Source organism: Bombus pascuorum, chromosome 13 (genome assembly GCF_905332965.1).
Source record: "Bombus pascuorum chromosome 13, iyBomPasc1.1, whole genome shotgun sequence".
NCBI lineage: Eukaryota > Metazoa > Arthropoda > Insecta > Hymenoptera > Apidae > Bombus > Bombus pascuorum.
This window is the reverse complement of record NC_083500.1, coordinates 8,052,639-8,071,934: the sequence shown is the minus strand read 5'-3', so window position 1 is coordinate 8,071,934 and position 19,296 is coordinate 8,052,639. Positions and strand designations below refer to the sequence as shown.

General features: G+C 39.8%; 1 protein-coding gene and 1 long non-coding RNA gene across 3 annotated transcripts in view; one reads left to right on the top strand and one right to left on the bottom strand.

The window, feature by feature from the left end:
- The window catches only part of LOC132913701 (uncharacterized), a 34,867-nt gene extending 16,435 nt beyond the window's left edge, over positions 1-18,432 (top strand). For both annotated transcript variants that reach the window (XM_060972210.1, XM_060972211.1), the window contains exons 4-8: positions 3,586-3,699; positions 4,597-4,683; positions 15,276-15,476; positions 16,175-16,360; positions 16,985-18,432. In XM_060972210.1, the coding sequence (XP_060828193.1) occupies positions 3,586-3,699; positions 4,597-4,683; positions 15,276-15,476; positions 16,175-16,360; positions 16,985-17,691 (1,295 nt within the window). In that variant the 3' untranslated portion in view covers positions 17,692-18,432. The remainder of the gene's footprint in view (positions 1-3,585; positions 3,700-4,596; positions 4,684-15,275; positions 15,477-16,174; positions 16,361-16,984) is intronic.
- The window catches only part of LOC132913274 (uncharacterized), a 343,670-nt gene that overhangs the window by 127,281 nt on the left and 197,093 nt on the right, over positions 1-19,296 (bottom strand). The window lies entirely within an intron of this gene.

The window sequence follows — 19,296 nt, the reverse complement described above, 5'->3', positions numbered from 1 at the left end:
CAGCAGACCTCAAGGGGGAGGATCGTTCTTCCAGCGAGTTACACATAATGCCTCATAAACACCCTCAAAACGCCTGCCATCACCCTCGATTCGCGCCGCCACCGCCATCACGAATCTGACACCGCACCGGCAATAAACTTTGGCCTTGTTAGCCCTCCGCTTCCACCCTCGGAAATCTCTGTATTCTATTTCGAATAATTTTTTTCCTCACCCCGACTGTGTTTTTTCTATTTTATTCCAGAGATTAAAAAGCATCGATGAATTTTTGTCATCGCTTTTTACTCGAGTCGAAAGTTTAATCATTTGAAAGAGTATCGTATAATGGATTTTTATTACTTTACTATTAGAGCAGTTTCAACTAGAAAAGTTTTTTCTTTTTAATTTAGTTTCTATTTTTAATTCTTTCATTTAACGCTTTTAACGTTGTTCGTTCTTTTACTGGAATTGAAGAGCATGAACGAAGCCTATAGTAGCAGAGTTTGTTAATTAATCTTTTTACACGTCTTCTCTATCCACTGGTTTGTTCATATAATTTATGTTGTAATTATTTCGACAACTACATAGAATTCTTATCTCTAATTGAAGAAATATAATGATCGAGAACGTACACGTGATTTTTGTGTAGGTTTCAGACACTTTCAATAGCATTTAAGCGAGGAGAATTCTACGTGCACAAGAGCAATTTTATTTGCACCATTGCTATTTATAAAGGTATCTTTTTGTAAAAGGAACTATGTGAATTAGTTCTGATATACTAAATAAGTTGAATAATTTCGATATATATCTAATCTACATATCCAGTAACAATTTGTCATTTATGATAACATTATACCTAAAAGAGTGAAATTTCCACATCAAAATTGGTTAAATTTTTCTTGACAAATTATCCCAGTTCTGAGATTCGAAGCAACTTGTATAATCTTATTATTTTGAAATATCACGATCCAATCGTACTTAAAAAAATGTGTTGCGAATGCAGGTTCGTCACTTGGTCACAAATATTTTACGAAGCAAATTGAAGTATTTCAAAGGGTTAGAAACAAAAATGTTCGTATCACGAAACGGAACACGTGGAGAAGCAGAACGTTTCCTGGGTGACGTTAAACGTCCGGAGTTGAATATTTCGCTGGACGACGGCGGTAAGCCGGTTAAATGTCGTGGTTCACCGTAAAAACCCGGTCGTTTGCCGTCCAAGCCACGCCGCCATAAAATAAAACTGCGCAACCGCGTGCGTGTATGCACGCCGACCCCATTATAAGCCGTATAACTCGGCGCTCGTAGCACGAAAACTCGCGTAAGTGCCAGATTTTATTTCATCGTTTAGCCTCTGACCCTCCGTCGATGTATCCCAGCTGATCGTCAAATCGACGTTAAAAAATCTTGGCTGAAAGTTGAAAATCGATGATCACTTCTTTCGTGTGTTTAATTTGTAAAATACTTTTACGAGTGAATATTAGTGAATATTAGTGAATATTGGTACATCGTTGATAGTTAACAGTGATTCTCTTTTATGGATACGCGTTCATTCTTGATAATTTTATGTGGCAAATGTTAAATGTGAACTTGCATTCACAAATGTTCTTTAGAATTGGATTTAATCTCATAATCAAATGAAATAATAGTTTTGGCTTGGAATTGGGTAACAACTGTGTAACATTCGTTTAAATCCTGTAATATTGGTCAGCAACTTGCTGGAACTTCGAAATGGCTTTCCTGCGAAAGAAGAAAATATGACTATCATGTTTTTCATCTGCGGTCTTCGTATGGTAATTAGAAAAATACACGCGACTCGTTAGTCTTGTTACAATATTTCAATTTTTATACTTCAGTCTCATTTTTATTTTAATAAGCAGACAAATTTTTAATTTCATTTAGGAAAATGTTTAATATAAAATTGGGACGAGAAGTTATGTTATACTGTTAACAGTTCTTTCGTGTCTTGCACAAACTATAGATACTCTTTAACATTATAAAAATACAATTGGACTGATAATTACCAGAAGAATGTAGCAGGGTTAAGGATTAAAGATTAAGAACCTTCAATATTAAATGTTCCATACATAAATCGGTATAATTCAAGCGATATTGATGAAATTAAATAGATATTTTATTTAGTTTAACCACATGATTATATAGATTTATCATTTAAACATCATCTAAATAAAACTCAATATTAATATTAACAAACTCATCTGTATATTATCAATAATCATAAAAAAGGAAAATCCGAAACCCCGCTGGGAACACTTTGACGCTTTTGGTAGTTCTAATATTAAATTTCCATAAAAGCTATTATATTTTGCTCATTTTATCCAACAATTTAATTATTCAACGCATCTCATTTTATTAAGAAACAGCAAAAATGTAGTCCTCTTTGAACAAGCATTTCTCAACTTCAAAATGTATATCTTTTCTATCTCACAAAAGATACCTTTTACAAGCATAATCTGTTAATGCATCGGCGGATTCGAAATGTCGACGACAAAATTTGAGGCAGAAAAATCGAGCTGCCGCTGATTGAAGCGACAGGCTGCATCTCGACGAAGGTTTGACAGGGGCATCATGGCCGTGGATCGAGCGATCGAACCGGTCGACAGGCCGGGTATCGGTGGAAAAGGTGGAGAGGACGAAATCGCGCGTAACAAACGGCCGTGTACATTTGTCGGGGGTGGGCTCGCGTTTAGCCCTCCCCCCTCGACATTAACATATTCCGGCCGATTCAGGGCAAACATCGACGCAGCGGCGCCACTCGTTCACCCCTTACTTCCGGCACATTTGTGTTTTGTTTCCAGCGAACGCACCCCGCGAACGCGCGTCGCCGTTTTCGCGAACAGTTGGCCGCGTTTCTCGCGAAAAACGCGTTGGCAAGGCGCGTGCTAGGGGTGGTTTTGTCGTTAGGGATGTTTGTTGCGCTTCGATGAAAGTTGTGTGGGAGTATTCCCAAGTTTTTTTTCTGAGTATTCCTCCTCGTCGGAGAATTCGGTTTGGTTGTGTGCGAATTTTTGGTGATCGTTTTTCTTATTTGAAGTTAAACATGTTTTTTAGTGAGAATGTGTTTCACAGAGGTGTACCATATACTTTAAAGAGAGTTTGTAGTTCTATGTACTTATTTAATTGTGTATCATTTTGTATAAACATGAAATGGGTATAAGAAGTACATCCATTTTGTACAACATTCTTATATATTTATCCTTATATTTAAATTGTTGTACTCTTATATCTATTTATACTTGTAATTTCTTGTACTAATTTCATATTTACTATAAACGAGGTTTCTTGTATTTATAACAATGAAATAGTGTGAAAGCGTGTGAAGAATCGGTGTAAGTAGAATCAGACTTACGGAACAGACAAACCTTGCTTTCAATAATTCGCTTTGAATTCCGAGAATTCTCAGCTTCAGAAAATTTATTGGATTTGGCTTTTGTCCTTTTTACGTTTCTTATCTTGAATAATAGTACTGCATAAATTTTTTATTATCTTTAGGATCGAAAGAAGTTGTTAGGAAACTGGAGTGTGATCTCGTTTTACCGCCTGGCGATAATTCCGCCAACATCCTGTTTTAAGTCTCTACTTTTGTTCCAGGGAAGAGCTTCACCTTGACGATTATGCTACAAACATCGCCACCTCAAATAGCCACTCTGTCGAAGGCGATCAAGGTCACCGTCGATGGACCAAGAGAACCCAGGTCAAAGACAAGTAAGTGTTACAGAGTTTTACCAGCAGTAGGTAACTCAGCTTTTAAACTTGAACAGACGCAATAGAAGTTTAATCACCTACTTATATTTTTGAAAATTTGGAGTGGATTATTACGAAGTACAAATTAGAAAAGCTAATTCTTTAAAAAAAATTTAATTACGTTTTCGAACACTTTTATTCTCCTAAATATATAAATATGAATTTTGTTGGATGGAAATCTGCACTTAATTAGATGCAAATAATTTACAAACGCAAGTAACAGTTAACTCACCAACTAACAAACTATCCTACTTTTTTCTATTACTGCGCGTACTTAATAGTTGCATTTCTTTTTAACGCCATTCATTTTTAGGCGCAAAATTTCTAAAAAGAAGAAGAAAAGAAAAATAGAAATCATCTTCCGAAATTACTGATATTCACTAAAACTCCATCAAACCTTAAGCCGTTGTCTTACAATTTCTTTAGCTAATACTTCCCAACTGCAACTAGTATAGTACAGGTCAAATCACTGAATAAGAAATACTGATAACTAATTACGTAATAGTCATAATAAATTGTAGCAAACTCATAGAGAGTTCAAGTAACAATTATCGAATAGCTTACATCGTAAAAACATCAAATTTGATAGAGATATTGAGAACAGCAATAATCTGCGAAGAGAATACGAAGAATTAAAGTCACTGGTCAACTAAAAATGTTAACAAATTGTAGCGATGATTAATAAAGAGCTCAGCTAACAAGTGGACAATTTACATCGCACGATGTTTAAACGCTGTTGAGAAGTCCGCAAAAAAATATGAGAAACGAAAGTCAGTGATTTGTCTCGCCCCATATCGCTTTAGATTAGAAAAAGAACACACGTTATAATACACTACACGAATTCATGTTGCGTTTCAGGACACCAGGCCTTTCATCCCTTCCACTTTGGGCCCAGGCCGTTCCCTTTCGGCCACCCTCAGGATCCTCTGGGATTCAAGTTGTCCGGTAAGTGTCTGCCGATAGAACACTCCGTCCAGATATGCTACCTGCCGGCATGGCACATAGTACAGCATCCACCTCGTAGCTCGTCTGCAGCTCCAACCGGATAACTAAGTTTACAACCCTGCATCATCCCCTTTGCCGATGTCGCGAAGGCAAGCTTGCTCCACTCAGTCTTGGCTTGCTTGGTGGCTACGAAGGGTGTCAAAATTGAGCGTCGGCAGGCGCCGACTCAAAATTGAGTTTTGCCACGGGGCGTCTAAGTGGAGAAGACTCTGATTAAGCCCCGGCCTTTCGTTTGTCGACGCCACTCTTCGCCGAAACTTTGCGCCCCGTTTGACGAGCGACTTCTCGCGCTACTGAAATTTCCGATCGTCTTCGAGGGAAACAGCCGCTAGGCTCATACTTTGACTTTCCTTGGCAGTCGGAGAGGAACGGAAGGAACATTCGGTGGTTTCATCGTCACGAGGATTCTCTAGGTTTAGATTCGTTTTGGTAAATTGTGGTGAAATTCGCCAGTGGCTATCAGCAAACGAGTAAAATTAATATTGGAACTATCGAACTTGATTTTCTAAGTTTGGTTCTGTTTGGTAGACGAAGGCGAAGAATTTGCGAGCAGCTTGTCAACGAATAAGTAAGATCAACTCGATTTTTTATGTTTAGTAACTTCTCGATAGACGAAACAATTTGTAACCAGTGCGCAGACGAATTACTAAAATCCATATATTTCCAGACATCTGTCATCTTGGGCCTACAAAAAATCGAATATGGTTAATCCCGGGTACCACAGGTCTTTGTTATTTTCAACAGTAGAAGGTTCCAACTCTGAAGCATCCATTTTTGTCAATTTATCATCACACGAGCAACTGCATCACAGGCTTCTATCCCGATCTTTAAAAGATCGAATATGATTAATGTCTCGATACCACAAGTCTCTATTATCTCAAACACAAAAAGTTTCATCTCTGAAGCATCTATTTTTGTCGATTTATTACCGCACGAGAAAGCCAGAGCGAGCGGCCGGTTGCAGCGGCGATTTCCGGTGGCGGCGCATTCGACGAGCTAGTTTGGCGGCGCGGATTCCAATTCAAATTCGTTCGAAGCTCGAAATTTTGATGGGACTAGCCTCGAGCAGCGAGGGTCGGCTACTGATACTGGTGCACCGACAGTGTATTGTTTCGGCATGATAAGCGGCTTAACGGAGCTTCTCTCCCCTGCCTGCCCCCGGGGGTAGTGCGGAGTAGCAGTCCTGCCGTCGATTTCTCGTCTCTGCGCTCCTATCCATCCCCTTCTCTCTCTTTCCCTCTCCCTCTCTTTCTCTCTATCCACCCTTTCCAACCGTCCCTTTTGTCCTACCACCCCCGTGGTCTACTCAATCAAGGACCGCGCCCCCGTCGACTTTCTCCTCTTCTTCTTTCCTTCAGATTTCCCATAGTAATTTCAGCTAACGAGGACGGACGCAACAATTTCCAGGTCGGCTGCATAAAATTGTTCCTCGGTAATCGCTGAGCGGAAGTGTCGCACAGTCTCGTGTCGTAACGCGGCTATACAGCACGGCTAAATCGAATTACCGAGCTGCGCGATGGAAGTTCGCCGCGTTGGATATTTTGCGGAGAACGCCGGCTGTGGCAGGAAAATAGAAGAGGATAGGGTACGACGTGGAGGAACAACGACTTCGTCAGTTCTATTTTTGCCATTGTCGAACTTGCTTGCCCTAGGTAGGATTAACTTTGTTGGAATTACTCCTGATAAGTTTGGTCGTGCTCGTATTTAAGGTTTTGTGATAGGATCACTGTTCTCTGATCTATCTTCGTACCTGTTTCAATATTCTTTTTATAAAAACACATTTGAGTATCGAAATGTACATGACGGACGCGGGGAACAGTTTCAACGACCACTTTGCCACGTGTGCTGATTTTAGCGTCGTCCTACATTAAAGATATTCTCGTTCGAAAATAGACTACGAGTCCCTGCATTTCTTTTGAAGTGGAGCTTCATAATCCACCATATAGAAGTTCCACTTTTATCCAAAAGTTGTTCGCAGTAGTAGTCTTCTACAGGAAAATTGTCATCATCCAAAAACACGATTACACGCGAGTGTTTTTATTCTTTTGCGACAAAATCCGACAACCAGCTATGCGTGAAAAAAATTGTACTTTTGTCAAAAGTCTCATCACACTCGATATTCAGCTCACAAAGTCTCGACTTTCCGCTTCTAGAAAAATATTTCTTCGATTTCTAACCAACAGCGTTTTCACCCTTGTATTTCAAGCACAACCCTTACGTACCACGAGGAAGAATGTTCGTTCGCTAGTTCCTTAACCACCCTTCCACGACAAATTCAATTCTCCTTCGAAGGAAACGCGCTGTCGCGTAACTGGGTCGCAGTCGCGACCGACATCACCCTCATATCGATCGGTTTATTCCAAGCTCGTGTCCACCACTTTTTCAACCCTTTCGCTGGTAGTTCGACGGTCAGCGCATAGGTTGCGCCTCTGTCCAGTTCGCCGCTGGGGTCAGTCGGACAAGCGTTTCAACTTTCGCCTACCCTTTGCAACACCAAAGAGGCTATAGCCTATCGTTGTTCGGATAAAGACGCGTTTCAAGAGCTGGTTTATTAGATATCCGCGTCCGGGGGTTGATAAGGAGAGGAAAGGGGAAAGAGAAGCAGCGAGAGACGGCTGGCTACACCGAGCCAGGGGTTGTTAAGGTGCCCATTGAGGTGTAACTAGGGGGATGTTATTAAATTTCGTTCGGGCCTAGCTCGAGGGGAGGCTCGAATTTTATGCTATCCCTAAGGACCATCGAAGTCCGGTACAGAGTCTGTCTTTATTTCATCCTTGAATCTTCTCTTCTTTTGTCCTGTTTCTTTGAAGGTGTTCAAGAAGCGACGTATACTATTGTTCGTCGGTATCTGGATACTTGTAGCAACTGTGTTTGAATTTAACTCTCGCTTATAAGTATCAGAACGCTTATGAAGAGTGAGGTTAACTTTAGAAGTTACTAGAAAATTATTAAAAGCTTTGGGATTGTTATCTCGCTTTTTAATTGTTAAAAACTTTGAGAACTATTATCTAAATTAGTTTTAAACTGTCAGAAAATGATTAAAAGCTCGCAAAGTAATTATTACTTGCTTAAGATTATAGAACGTCAGACAAATGAAGAATTCATATATTCGATGTTGCGATCAAACCTCTTTTTTATCTTCATGCGTGATAAGATCGAATTCTTTCTTTCACTTATATCCACTACATTCCTTGATTACTGCATTTGGTTAACCGATCATACCGTTCATTCATACTGTTAATTTTTCTGTTGTATTTGTTGTTACTTGAACCGAGATTATAGTTTGATTTTTAAGAGAACTTCTCTGTGTTCTGCATCTAATTCGTTCAACATTTATTCAATGCGATTAGAGGATCGTGAAGACCAATGTACGATTGTTAAACTATTCGTGTGCCTCTTATAGTACTAGATTTTGCAGTATTAATTGTAATAAATAACTTCTTCAAATTTCTTCGCCGTTAACTTATATAAATGCAAATTTTTGTTAATTCTTATTAATTCGGATGAATCATCATATCTCACATGTAACCAGGTGTCTTCATATTTGTAAATGAGAGATATATGCAACTGACTGTGTTTTTTAATTCTTCATTCATCTTTGATTTGATTCTTCTTTTCTGCAACTATTAACAGAAACTCGATAAATCTTTGTTCAAGGATTTATCGATTCGTCATTTGAAGTTTCATCGTTGAAACTAATTTTCACGCAAGAAGAACGGTCCAAAGTTTAGAGGATTCTTAAAAAATAATCATCTTATTTCTAGCTATTAATTATCTTTGATATTTTTCTTCGAATCTCTTTATCTTCAAAGATCATCGATTCGCGATCAGGTTGTTGCACAGCTGGACGATTGAATTTCAGAACGGACAGCGATAGGGTGGAGGAAACACGAGGAAAATTAATGTATTCGGTGAGTGGCAACACGCGAGAAGATCCTCGTTGAGATTGTCCAAAGAACGAAAACAGGCCGATCACGTGGCTCCCGGGAGGGCGTCTTTGTCAATCTAGCTAAGGGGATGAAAAATCGCGAGAACAGCCAGGGATTCGAGTTAACAAGAACAGCTCGCGCAGCTCGATTCCCAACTCACCCCGAGTTCCGTTGTTCCACCTCTTTCCACCCTCCAGTGTCAATTAACCGCCTACCAGGGGTTGGGGGTTGCGCCGGAAAAATCGCAACCCCTGTTTCAATAAGGTGGCCTTTACCTCATTTGGGGGAGATTGTTAGGAGCGTTCAGTTTAAAACTGTCGCGCGCCTTCGTTTCACGGATCGTTTTACAGTAGATCTTCGCGAGCTTTCTTTAAAGAGGACCGCTCGTTTTCTTCTCTTTCCTTCATTTCCTTTTCTCGTGTATTGCTTCTTTTGGAAATTCGATATGGCGAATTTTCTCGGAGAAATATCTAATCGATTGTTGAAAACGGAAGGTGGTTCGTGTTTTAGATCTACGATCTGATTGCCAAGTTCACTTTACAGGATTTTGCAGTACGAACTGCTAGAAATGACTTCGTAAATCATGACACAAGAAGTTTAGCACAGATATACGTAAACGAATGTTATAATATATAAGGAGCTTCATTCATTTTGGGTTCATTAATATTTTAGTTACTTGTGCCTTTTTGATACGAAGAATTGTGTCAGGAGAAATTTTGTCGATCTAGAACTGCAATTAATAATATTTTTCCTTCGAAATAATTTTCGAGTCCATTGACAGTTTTTTCAAGTGAAAACATCGGCTCTTTTATTCGTTGTATTGTACTCGTGTTCGAAAATGATTATTTGGAACGACCTTTTTAACTTTAATCTTATAAAACTCACTGTGTGAACGACAAGGAAACTGCTGTGCGCCTTTCGTTGACTTATACGCATGTGTGTATATATATATATATATATATATATATATATATTTGTGGACAATTTAAGTTTTATTAATTTTACAATGAAACAAATTCCAACAAATTTCACACACCTTTTCTACGTTGAATCTACAAAATATTATAGAATCGTTCATAGAATATTCCATAGAATATCTTAATTAGTTTATTTAGTTCAGTTCCGAGTTTCCGAAGAAACCAACCCCTAATCGAAAGGCAGGGTGTCGATTTTCAGACGGAACCCGAGTCCTTCTTAAAGGATCCTTTCACGTCCACGGAGAAGCGAGTAACCCTTGACGAGTGCGGTGCAGGATCCTTAAAGGTTCCCTTTTTAAGGGTTGCCTCTGTCCACCCCAGCGTCAAATCACGGCGGATCCTTTAAATTCGCGTCACATTTCACCCTCCTGCGTGTCTTGCAAGAGCCTCCTGGGGCGTCCCGTCTTTTAATCAGCCCTGGTGACCAGGAACTTTCGGTCGCGGCGACGGTAACTAATGATACCCTCTGTCCTTCTTCTTCGTTCCCTAACTTCTATCGTTTCCTCTATCTCTTTTATCTTATAATGATACGAGAACCCGTAAACACAAAAAGACGGTAAATGAATTTAATGAATTTACATACGACCTTGTCAATTTCTAATTTACTTCTGCATAATTTCTTTCCTTACGAGTTCTGAATTCATTCGATATTTGTCGATATACATGTTATTTGACGTCTCTTCTAGTTTTCAAATTGCAACCAATGAAAGCTATTTGGTTACATCAGCGTCGCCCAACCTGTTTTCGAGTTGTAACTCTTTTGTTGTAATTAAATTACTTGCAACCTCTCCTTCTTATGCAGACGAATAATTTGGATATTATAATATTTCGTAATATAATTCTAATTTAGTATTATGTGACTAAAATATAAAACCTAGCCAGCTTTGACTTCTTCAGAAATACCTTGCGTCTCTCTCTTCTTAAAATATCGAGGCTCCCATAAGAGATTGTCACTCGTGACCCGAAAAAGTATTGGAATGGAATCAGCATCTTGAAACTCGTCAATTTCTATTTCCTTGTACATAACCGTATCTAGTCAAAGAACGAGCGAAGAATACGACGGATAGACGTGACTCGAAAGGGTAGCGAGGAAACCTGTACAATGAACGTTACGAAAAGTTGGCCGTTTTTATCCGTAACTTCAAAGAGGATGCAAGCGTAAATAAGAGAAGGAAACAGGCACCGAGGGTGAGAGGGGATGAAAGGTTGGTGTGCGGAGGGTGAGAGCGAGAGAGACAGCAATTTTCTCGTCCTTTCTCGAAATATCTCCTCGCAGAGCTTAGATCGGTGCCAGGGACCTTTCCAGGGTGGCATTTTAGGGGTTGCTGCGACGCGATAATGAGAACGGGCGCAAAGGGTGGGTGTGCAAAGACATCCGACCGTCGGTAGCGAGAGGCTAGGACGTGGGAAACGGGGGTTGGGGGTGGTGGGTCGGCGGCAGGTTAGAGGGACGGCGGGGGTAGTTAGAGAAGAAGCTGAAAAGAGAGAGAGAGAGGGGGGAGGTTGAGCGAGCAAGCTACACAAGGGTTAACGCCTTAGCAGTAAGAAGGGCGTTTTAACTCCTGTTTTGCATAGATTTGAATAGATAAGGAGGACAGGAAAATACGCGAATTAATTTATTATGTATCTCTGGCTGGTTGCCGCCCGGAGGGGTTTTAAGCGAGCAACCCGAACGGAACCGGCTTTACTCTTTACTTTCGAGCCTGCCCGTCACCCTTTAGCCCAACGTCTTTAAACGCCGCCCCCCCCTAAGTTTCCCGACGGCTCTCATTCTCCTCTCCTTCGTTCTCTTTCTCTTTCTTCTAGCTATGACAAACGTAATTCGCTTCTGGATCTCATGGCTTAGAGTTTCAGGGAAGATGGAAAGAATCTGGGGGTGGGCGACGTACTTTTTTCTCTTGTTCGTTTTCTGTTTTCTTAATCGCTGTGCAATTAAGGAAAGAAGGAGATTTAACGTTTTCTATTGTATTTTCAATCGTAGCGTATGTTCTATGTGGGTAGATTTTAATCGTATATTCAGTAGGTAGGAACATATGAAATGTCAAATTCTTAAGGATTCATATTTTACTGAGTTCTGGAAAGAACACATGTAGATGTTTATGTAAATGTTAAGGGATTAAAATTACCATTATTGTATTGTGAAATGATATATTAGATATGTTTAAATTTATTTTGAGAAAGGGAAACATTTCGGAAACTGATATAACAAGGTTATTTCCAATGAGTGTCTTACGTATCATCGATACATACTACTAGTTCTCTGAATACTTCATACGCGATAGACTGCAACAAAGTTGTGTAAGCCGTTCTTATTATATAGTAATTTATTACGCATAGCTATTTTCTGTATTATTATTTCCAATATCCGACTTTCAATATCTGATTTTCAATATCATTGATTCCTACTACTAACTCGTGGTAGAAATTACTTTTTACCAAGATTATCATAATTCTACCATTTTCAATTTTAACGGAATTGACTCGATCAGTATATTTCATTCACGATTCTCTTTAATGAGACTGTCTGCATTACCTGCCCTTATTATACATTAATTTATTCCAACAAATTATCTCTAATCATTACTTTCAACGATTGTCTGTCATATCATTGACTCATACTACTAGATGCCAATATAAACTACTTTTTGCGAAGGTTATCGCTATGTTTTCAATTACATCTTTTATTAAAATCATTAGACGATATTATAGCTCTAAAAATTAGACAACCGCAAGCTTCTCTGGCCAAGTTTCAAACACGACAAGTATCGAGAAATAACACGAACGCGTAACCCGACGTGTGGGGTGGTTAAAACAGCGGAGCACATTTTGAACATGCTGCTCGATAATACATCATCCCTTAAAGCTTCTGTACCCCGGTGGAAGGTACACATAAAGGCAACTAACCCTAGGGCCGTAACGTTTAAGCTTAACATTTCTCACCCCTTAAAGGGTAGCGGCTCCTTGAACCCTTTCAGCTCTCTGGCGTGGTTGTGTCTCTTTCCCTCCGACTCTTTCAGAGGCTCTCGCCTGGCTTCTCCCCTCATTAGTCTTCATTTGTTTTCGGAATTATCGCCCGCCACCCTCCAACCTGGCACGCGAACTCTCTCCCCCGCCGAAAAGGGTGCCAGCCGTTTTGGGGGTTTATTAAATTGAAAGTATGTTACGAGCTGGTTGAAACAGATACGCGCCGCTGTCAAATACCGAAACTCTCCTGTTCCGTTCTATCAGCGATTAGGAGACCCGAAATTCCCTTAATTCTAAGGGATGAGAGGACTTTGCAAATGTTCAAATACGAAATCTTCCGAAATGTCACATATAAAAATTTGGGAACTTTCGAGTATGAAATTTTGCAGTTTCAAGTATAAGAAAAAAAAAAAAAAAATAAAATTTTGCGGAGTCTCGAACACAGAAAATTAGGAAAATATAAGGAATATAAAGATTTGGAAAATTTCAAATATAAAAGTTTACAAACTCTCAAGTATACGATTTTGGAACCTTTTCGCATACAGAAATATGAAATGCTATGAAGGTTTCTATTAATACGTTCGAAGGTTTAAGGATATCTTCGTTTAAAATAAATATGAATTCCTGTGCGAAGACTCGAGGGTGGATTTTCAGAGAATAGGCAAGCAAAGTCGTCACTTACAGCGCATCAGGTACAGGAAACCCTTGGCCTCCTTAAGCTCGCTCACAGCGTAGCTTTCGCGCGCCTCTTATCGTTTTCTTAATCCCCTCATAAAGTAGCTGCATCCTACAACCTTCCACCCCCTCTCTCTGTCTCTCTGTCTCTCTTTTCCTCTGTGAGTTTCCAGCTGGGTTGCTCGTAGTTCCACGACGATGTGGTAGAACGCGAGATAGTGGTGTCCTCTCTGGCAAGCTCGGCTTAAAGAGAGCTTAAAAATCACCCCTTCAACCCCTACCGAGCTTTTTCCATCCCTTCTACCAAGCATACAACTGTTGGAGGGGATTCAATGCCAGCCAATAGCGATGGTCGCGAGCTATGTACGCCACGCCCACGTTCCAGTGACCAGACAACCCTCCCCACTCTTTAACAGACTTCCCCTACTTGTCACCCCCGTTGTGATCCCTACCCCTGAAGCCGGTGGCTTCGGAGCTTTCACGGAATTTTTAAACTGCCCCGCACAGATGACGGTATAATCTGCTATTGATCAAGGTGTTTCGAAAAACCGATACCATACCGATGACTACGGGCTTCACTTTTACTCCTTTCCACCCCCAAACGTCCGCCACCCATGTTCGCGAGCTACAACTCGTTCCGCCGCGGTTTCCTAACTTCTTTACTCGATCGTTTCTGTTAACGCTTCCACTTTTCCTCGTTTTTATCGTGTTAGTTTCAGGATCGAATATTTATCTATTTTTGTATTCTCTGGGGGGTGAGTTTTTCGATGATACGATGTAATGGATTTAATTAGGATTAATTTCTTCTTTTTTTAAATTTTGGTTTCCGTCTGTTTAAGAAGAAGGAAATGGAAGTTTGGAGGGAAGGGTAATTGCGTTGGAATAGGTTAAGCTTTGTGATGTCCTGAATTTAATTGTATAGCTGCATATGTGAACGATTCCCATGGTCGCCCGGTATCGGCTAGAATTGAAATAAAAAAGAAAGGTGATCGATCGTTTCTCTATTCTCTGTTGGATAAATTTAACTGTCCATCCACGTCAAACGTTCGCTACGTCAAAGAGAAGCGTTTCTGTACCTCTATCTGTCATCCGGCGATCGTTTATCCACCTGACATTATATAACATTTCCACATCTCCTCCAGAGTGCGTTTCTTTTTCAGTCTCGTTGCTATTTATTGCGGTCGTTCCTCACGTTCTATATTCATCCTGGGCCAAGATTGATTCCTTTTAAACGTGGCGTTCAATTTTTTATTGGATACGAAATTGACTCTTTGAAAATATAAAAATCTTTAACTGATATCGTTTGAAAGTAAAAGTATAACATAGTAATTACGTTGCGTAATAAATTCGTTCACTTCCTAATCTATATTTTTAGCCGTGGCTTACAAACATATGATAATATGAACATATGTAATGTGCACAATTGTATCATTTAATAAGTATAATGAGAGAAAGACGAACGTTATGAATGTTTAGTAAAAGAATTGTTTTTTAGTATACATGTCGTTGGATCTCCTTCGTGATACACAGTGCACGTTTACAATGTTCCAAATTATAACAATGGAATATTTACTGTATTATAAATATCGGAACATCAATTGTCCTAATATTTGCGGAAATTTTGTTCGTGAATAATTGTCGAATAATTTAAAGAATTGAATTCTGTTCGTAAAAGGACGAAATCTTTGCGAGATAAAATGCGCGCAGTTTATAACTCACTTAATCTACTTGCAGAGGATAATAGAATAAAATAATACATAGATACGTTTCCTTAGGTTCATCTAAAGAAATGTGAATGAATTTATTACACAACCAAACACGTCTGGAAAATGCCAAAATTGAAGAATAATTTACAAAACAAGAAAACAGCTTTTTCTCGTTTTGAGAAGGACTTTGGCCTTTATCGATCGAAGAAACGGTGGCCAAGGCGCTGGCCAAAAAGCCAAGCGACTGACAGACATTATTTTAGATCTCTTGGATTGCACAGGCTTGCAACACCTGGGTCTGGAGCAAGGAGCCAGCCAAGGGTGGGGTGGATTACCTCGGGGCTCTCTTCCGCCGCACTGTCTTCCGCCGCCTCCCGGTCACCATTCGCATACACATCCTCCGGCAGCTGGTGCGTCGGCCTTCAATCCCTTCCACCACAGCATCGAGCAAAGATCTCCTAGACTTCCTGGACCTAACTCTGGTAAGCCGTTTTTAACTTTATCGTCTTATAAATAAACTGCGGATCTTTATGTGTTTGTGGATTCTTGCAAGCTGCAGCGATGCACATAATATGCGAAAGTATAAAGCGCGCCTTTATATATTTATGGAATATTTAACGCGATAACGCGTAATGTACAAAATATACTGCGCGAAATAATTAGAAGATAGTTTTCTCTGTGTGATTCTGATTTTTATACCAACTATCTTTGTCTGCGTGTCCCTCTAATTGTTTTAACACCGAAATTAGCAGCGCGATTTAAATGATCAATTCGTAAAGGATATTTTTAAAGACTTTTCAAGATTTCAATGATTTTAATAAACTATATGGATGATGAGATCACTCATTATACATTTTGTATGATTATTCGTAATAGTTTATATTAATATCGATTATATCAATTATTGGACTTTTTTTAACAGCTCGTATAAATCCTTGTATAAGATAATAAATTTATAAATTTGCATAAACATCCGTAGTTTACTTAAAAGGCCATGACATGGCAAAAAGAATAATTACGCTCAAATGATAGAAAGAATTAGATTTAATCAAATTATTCCTCCCAATGATCTTGTTTGTACGATCTGTAAAAAGTATATCAGACCTTGGTAATAGTGTCAGATGATTTATAGATGTTTGGCAAAGAGATGAAAATTGATTGGTCAATGGGTTTCTTAAAGAACCGTCCAGGAATGATTTGGGTCCAATCAGCGTGTCCGTCAGGGAGGTGACCCCGACCACGTCACCTGGTAATCCTGGACCTGGATTACTCACGACGGCTACTGTTGCGGCACCAACGCCTCCGGCGGAACCTACCACCACCACTACTACGCCTAGTCCCTCTGGACATCATTCACATTTTCAAGGTATCGATTCACTTCTACCAAATTTTTAACATTATAAAACTAACGACAATTATTTTTTTAACCTTCAGTTTGCATGGTGTGGTTAGATCGCTGATAAACAGGGAATAGATAAAAAGTCATATAGTTTTAGATTTTAAACTTTCACGATGATGGCACATTGGTGGTTCTTCGGGCTCTGATCGTATTTTTGAATGCTTCAGTTCACTTCGTCAGGGCAGACCCGAAGAAGTTGAGTTTGGTGAACATTCCAAATTACTTCTACAAGGTACACCTAAAAAGGTCTGCCTTAAAGCGCAACGTACTATTAAAGATACGATCGAAACTCGAACGACCAAAAATATGTCAATTATATAATTATATAATAAAGAGTTCGGATTTAACAACAAGCCTTCCATTATAAAAGTATGAAAAGAGCAACATGTCGAAAATTAGCGATTTGATCTGTTTTACGCGAGTCGAAGATTACAACTGCCTATTAAAATATACTTACAAAACTCAAATCTCACCTCTTAAACTTCGACCTCCAATTTAAATCTTATCCCTGAACTTCAATCTCTAATTTATCTCAATAAATTAACAAAAAATGAAGAATTCATAGAACTGATATAATCACTTTAATGATAGGTCTTCATCTTCTGGGGGCCACAGGGTCTATCTTCGGATCGATATTCGCCCCGTTGCTGCCACAATCCTCTTGGCTCTACAATCCACTCTACCACACGCAACAGTACGTCTTAGAGCCGGAATGGCATGCTCTAGCGTTAAGAATGGCCCAGCAACGGCTCCAGCGACCTGACCAGGCGCGAGTGGAAGAAATGAGAAAACTTCGTAGCAGCAGTAGCAGTCCAGAATCCGCGTTGAAGGAAGAAAAACGTCGAGACGAGGATCAAGATGTTCTTCGTAGATCAGGTCTGGACAGTCCTGACGGAAGCATAGAAGTGGACGATAGGAACGAGAATGATGCGAACAGAGATCGCGTGAGGAGCGACGAGTCTCTTCCGGAACAGGATTCTCCAAGGATCTCTCCCATTAGAAGCGACCTGGAAGACACTACTGACGTCACATTTCAAGATGCCTCTGTTCACCTAAGACCTAGTATAGAAAATTCGAACGATCAAGAGATCACGAACGATGAGATTCCTCGCAGAGATCTGAAGATTCGTCTGGAAGGCACTGTGGATCTCAGTACAAAAAAAGGACAGGATAAAGAGAACGTAGGACAAGATCTTACCACCAGGAAGAAAGAAGACGATACCGACGTGGAGAGGGAAGGCGTACGAAGCAGAAGAGAGAGAAGCCCTAAGCCTAGACAAGTCTGGAGACCGTATTAAACGAGGATATTCTGCATTCGATAGATAAATATCGAAATTTTACGTGATGGTCTTGTTGTAAATTTCAATCAGATCTGCCTCGATTGATTTAGGGTCTGTTTTAATATTAGACAGTCGTACGGCCAGGTGATTACAAGAGAGATTTGTATCGATGTAGATGAGCCTAAACAAAGTTCGTGGAAAGCTCAGAGCCTGGTCCTGGAACCAGGAATTATCATGGACTCGAGGACTAACCAGGGTTTACGTTCGTATAGTATGTAAATATATAAGCGGCGTCCAATTATTATTTAGGTTACTATTTCGCGTACGTGTGAAACGCTACCCATTGTCATTTCGAGTGAGATTAATCGATTTTTTCGAACGATCTTTATCATACCATTCCTGATTTTCGTTTCAATGGACACAAAGTTGATAGAATCTCGCGGAACTTCAACTCCGACGAGTTAAGTTATTATCAAGGTCTGTGTGTGATGGATATCGTTCGATTCTTTCTCGTCGCGGTAACTGTGAACCCGTGACGTTGTAAATATCACTGACTTAAAGAGTCCAGGCCAGAGTCACGTGTCTCTAGGCTACCCCATCTCCTTTTTGTTTCTTCGCCTCCTTTTATGAGAGACATTAATCGACCGTCAGAAAGTGTACGTAACGAAAATTAAGTATGAGTCGATGTGACTGGCCTCGACGATGAGTTTCTTTCACTGTTTAAGTACATCATCAAATAAAGTAATATCATCCGTTCCATGAATGACCATCTTCTTACGCAGCATTCTATTCGACACCAGCCTGGCCTGGTCTTCAAATAGTAAGTACTGCTTTTATCTGTTAAGCTCTGATATTCTACGTAATAACTCGTTGATTTTACAAGATACATTTTTTAGATTTAAGATCATGATTTTTATTATAGTAGGACTGTTTTGCTAGCAAGGAACAACGTTCCATAACAGTTCGTATTTATTAACTTCTTAAATATTTTCTTGTTTCGGCGAAGGTTTGGAACATAGGAAATCTATTTATTTTTTAGAGACTACTTTTAAAACGTCTTTGACAATTATCATTCGTAGGACACAGTGTTGTATGAAAATTAGTTTTTGTTAAAATTTCTGACACACTACGAAGGAAACTTCCAGAGTTTTAAAAAATCTCGAATTCCTCGGAAACTTAAAGAGACGGGGAAAGGATAATTGGTTCCTAGTAAGTTTTAACAGATGTCTTTACTTTCACGAGGTTTTGGGATAGAGAAAATTCGTTAGTTCCATCGGAGAGGAAATTTTAAAAATTCGAACTCCTCGAAAACTCGAGGAAAGGAAAACGAACCGGGTCGTTTGGAAACTCTATCGATTTATTGGAAGATTTTTGATTAGCGCAGGAAAATTTCGCAAACACCCGTCACGTTTCGCGGATCGATATCCTTTTCAGTGGAAGGGTGAGAATTGGCCGATTCGCGGGGGCAAAATCGGCGAAGTCGCGGACGCGCGCCAACTAACCCAACCTAATCCGGACGGACGAGATATGCAGCAGATTCAATAATTCGCCACGATTGCAATCGAGCGGGATGCACCGCACGCAAAAACGGCCAGGCCCGATATCCGCTCGGTGAAAAGGTCC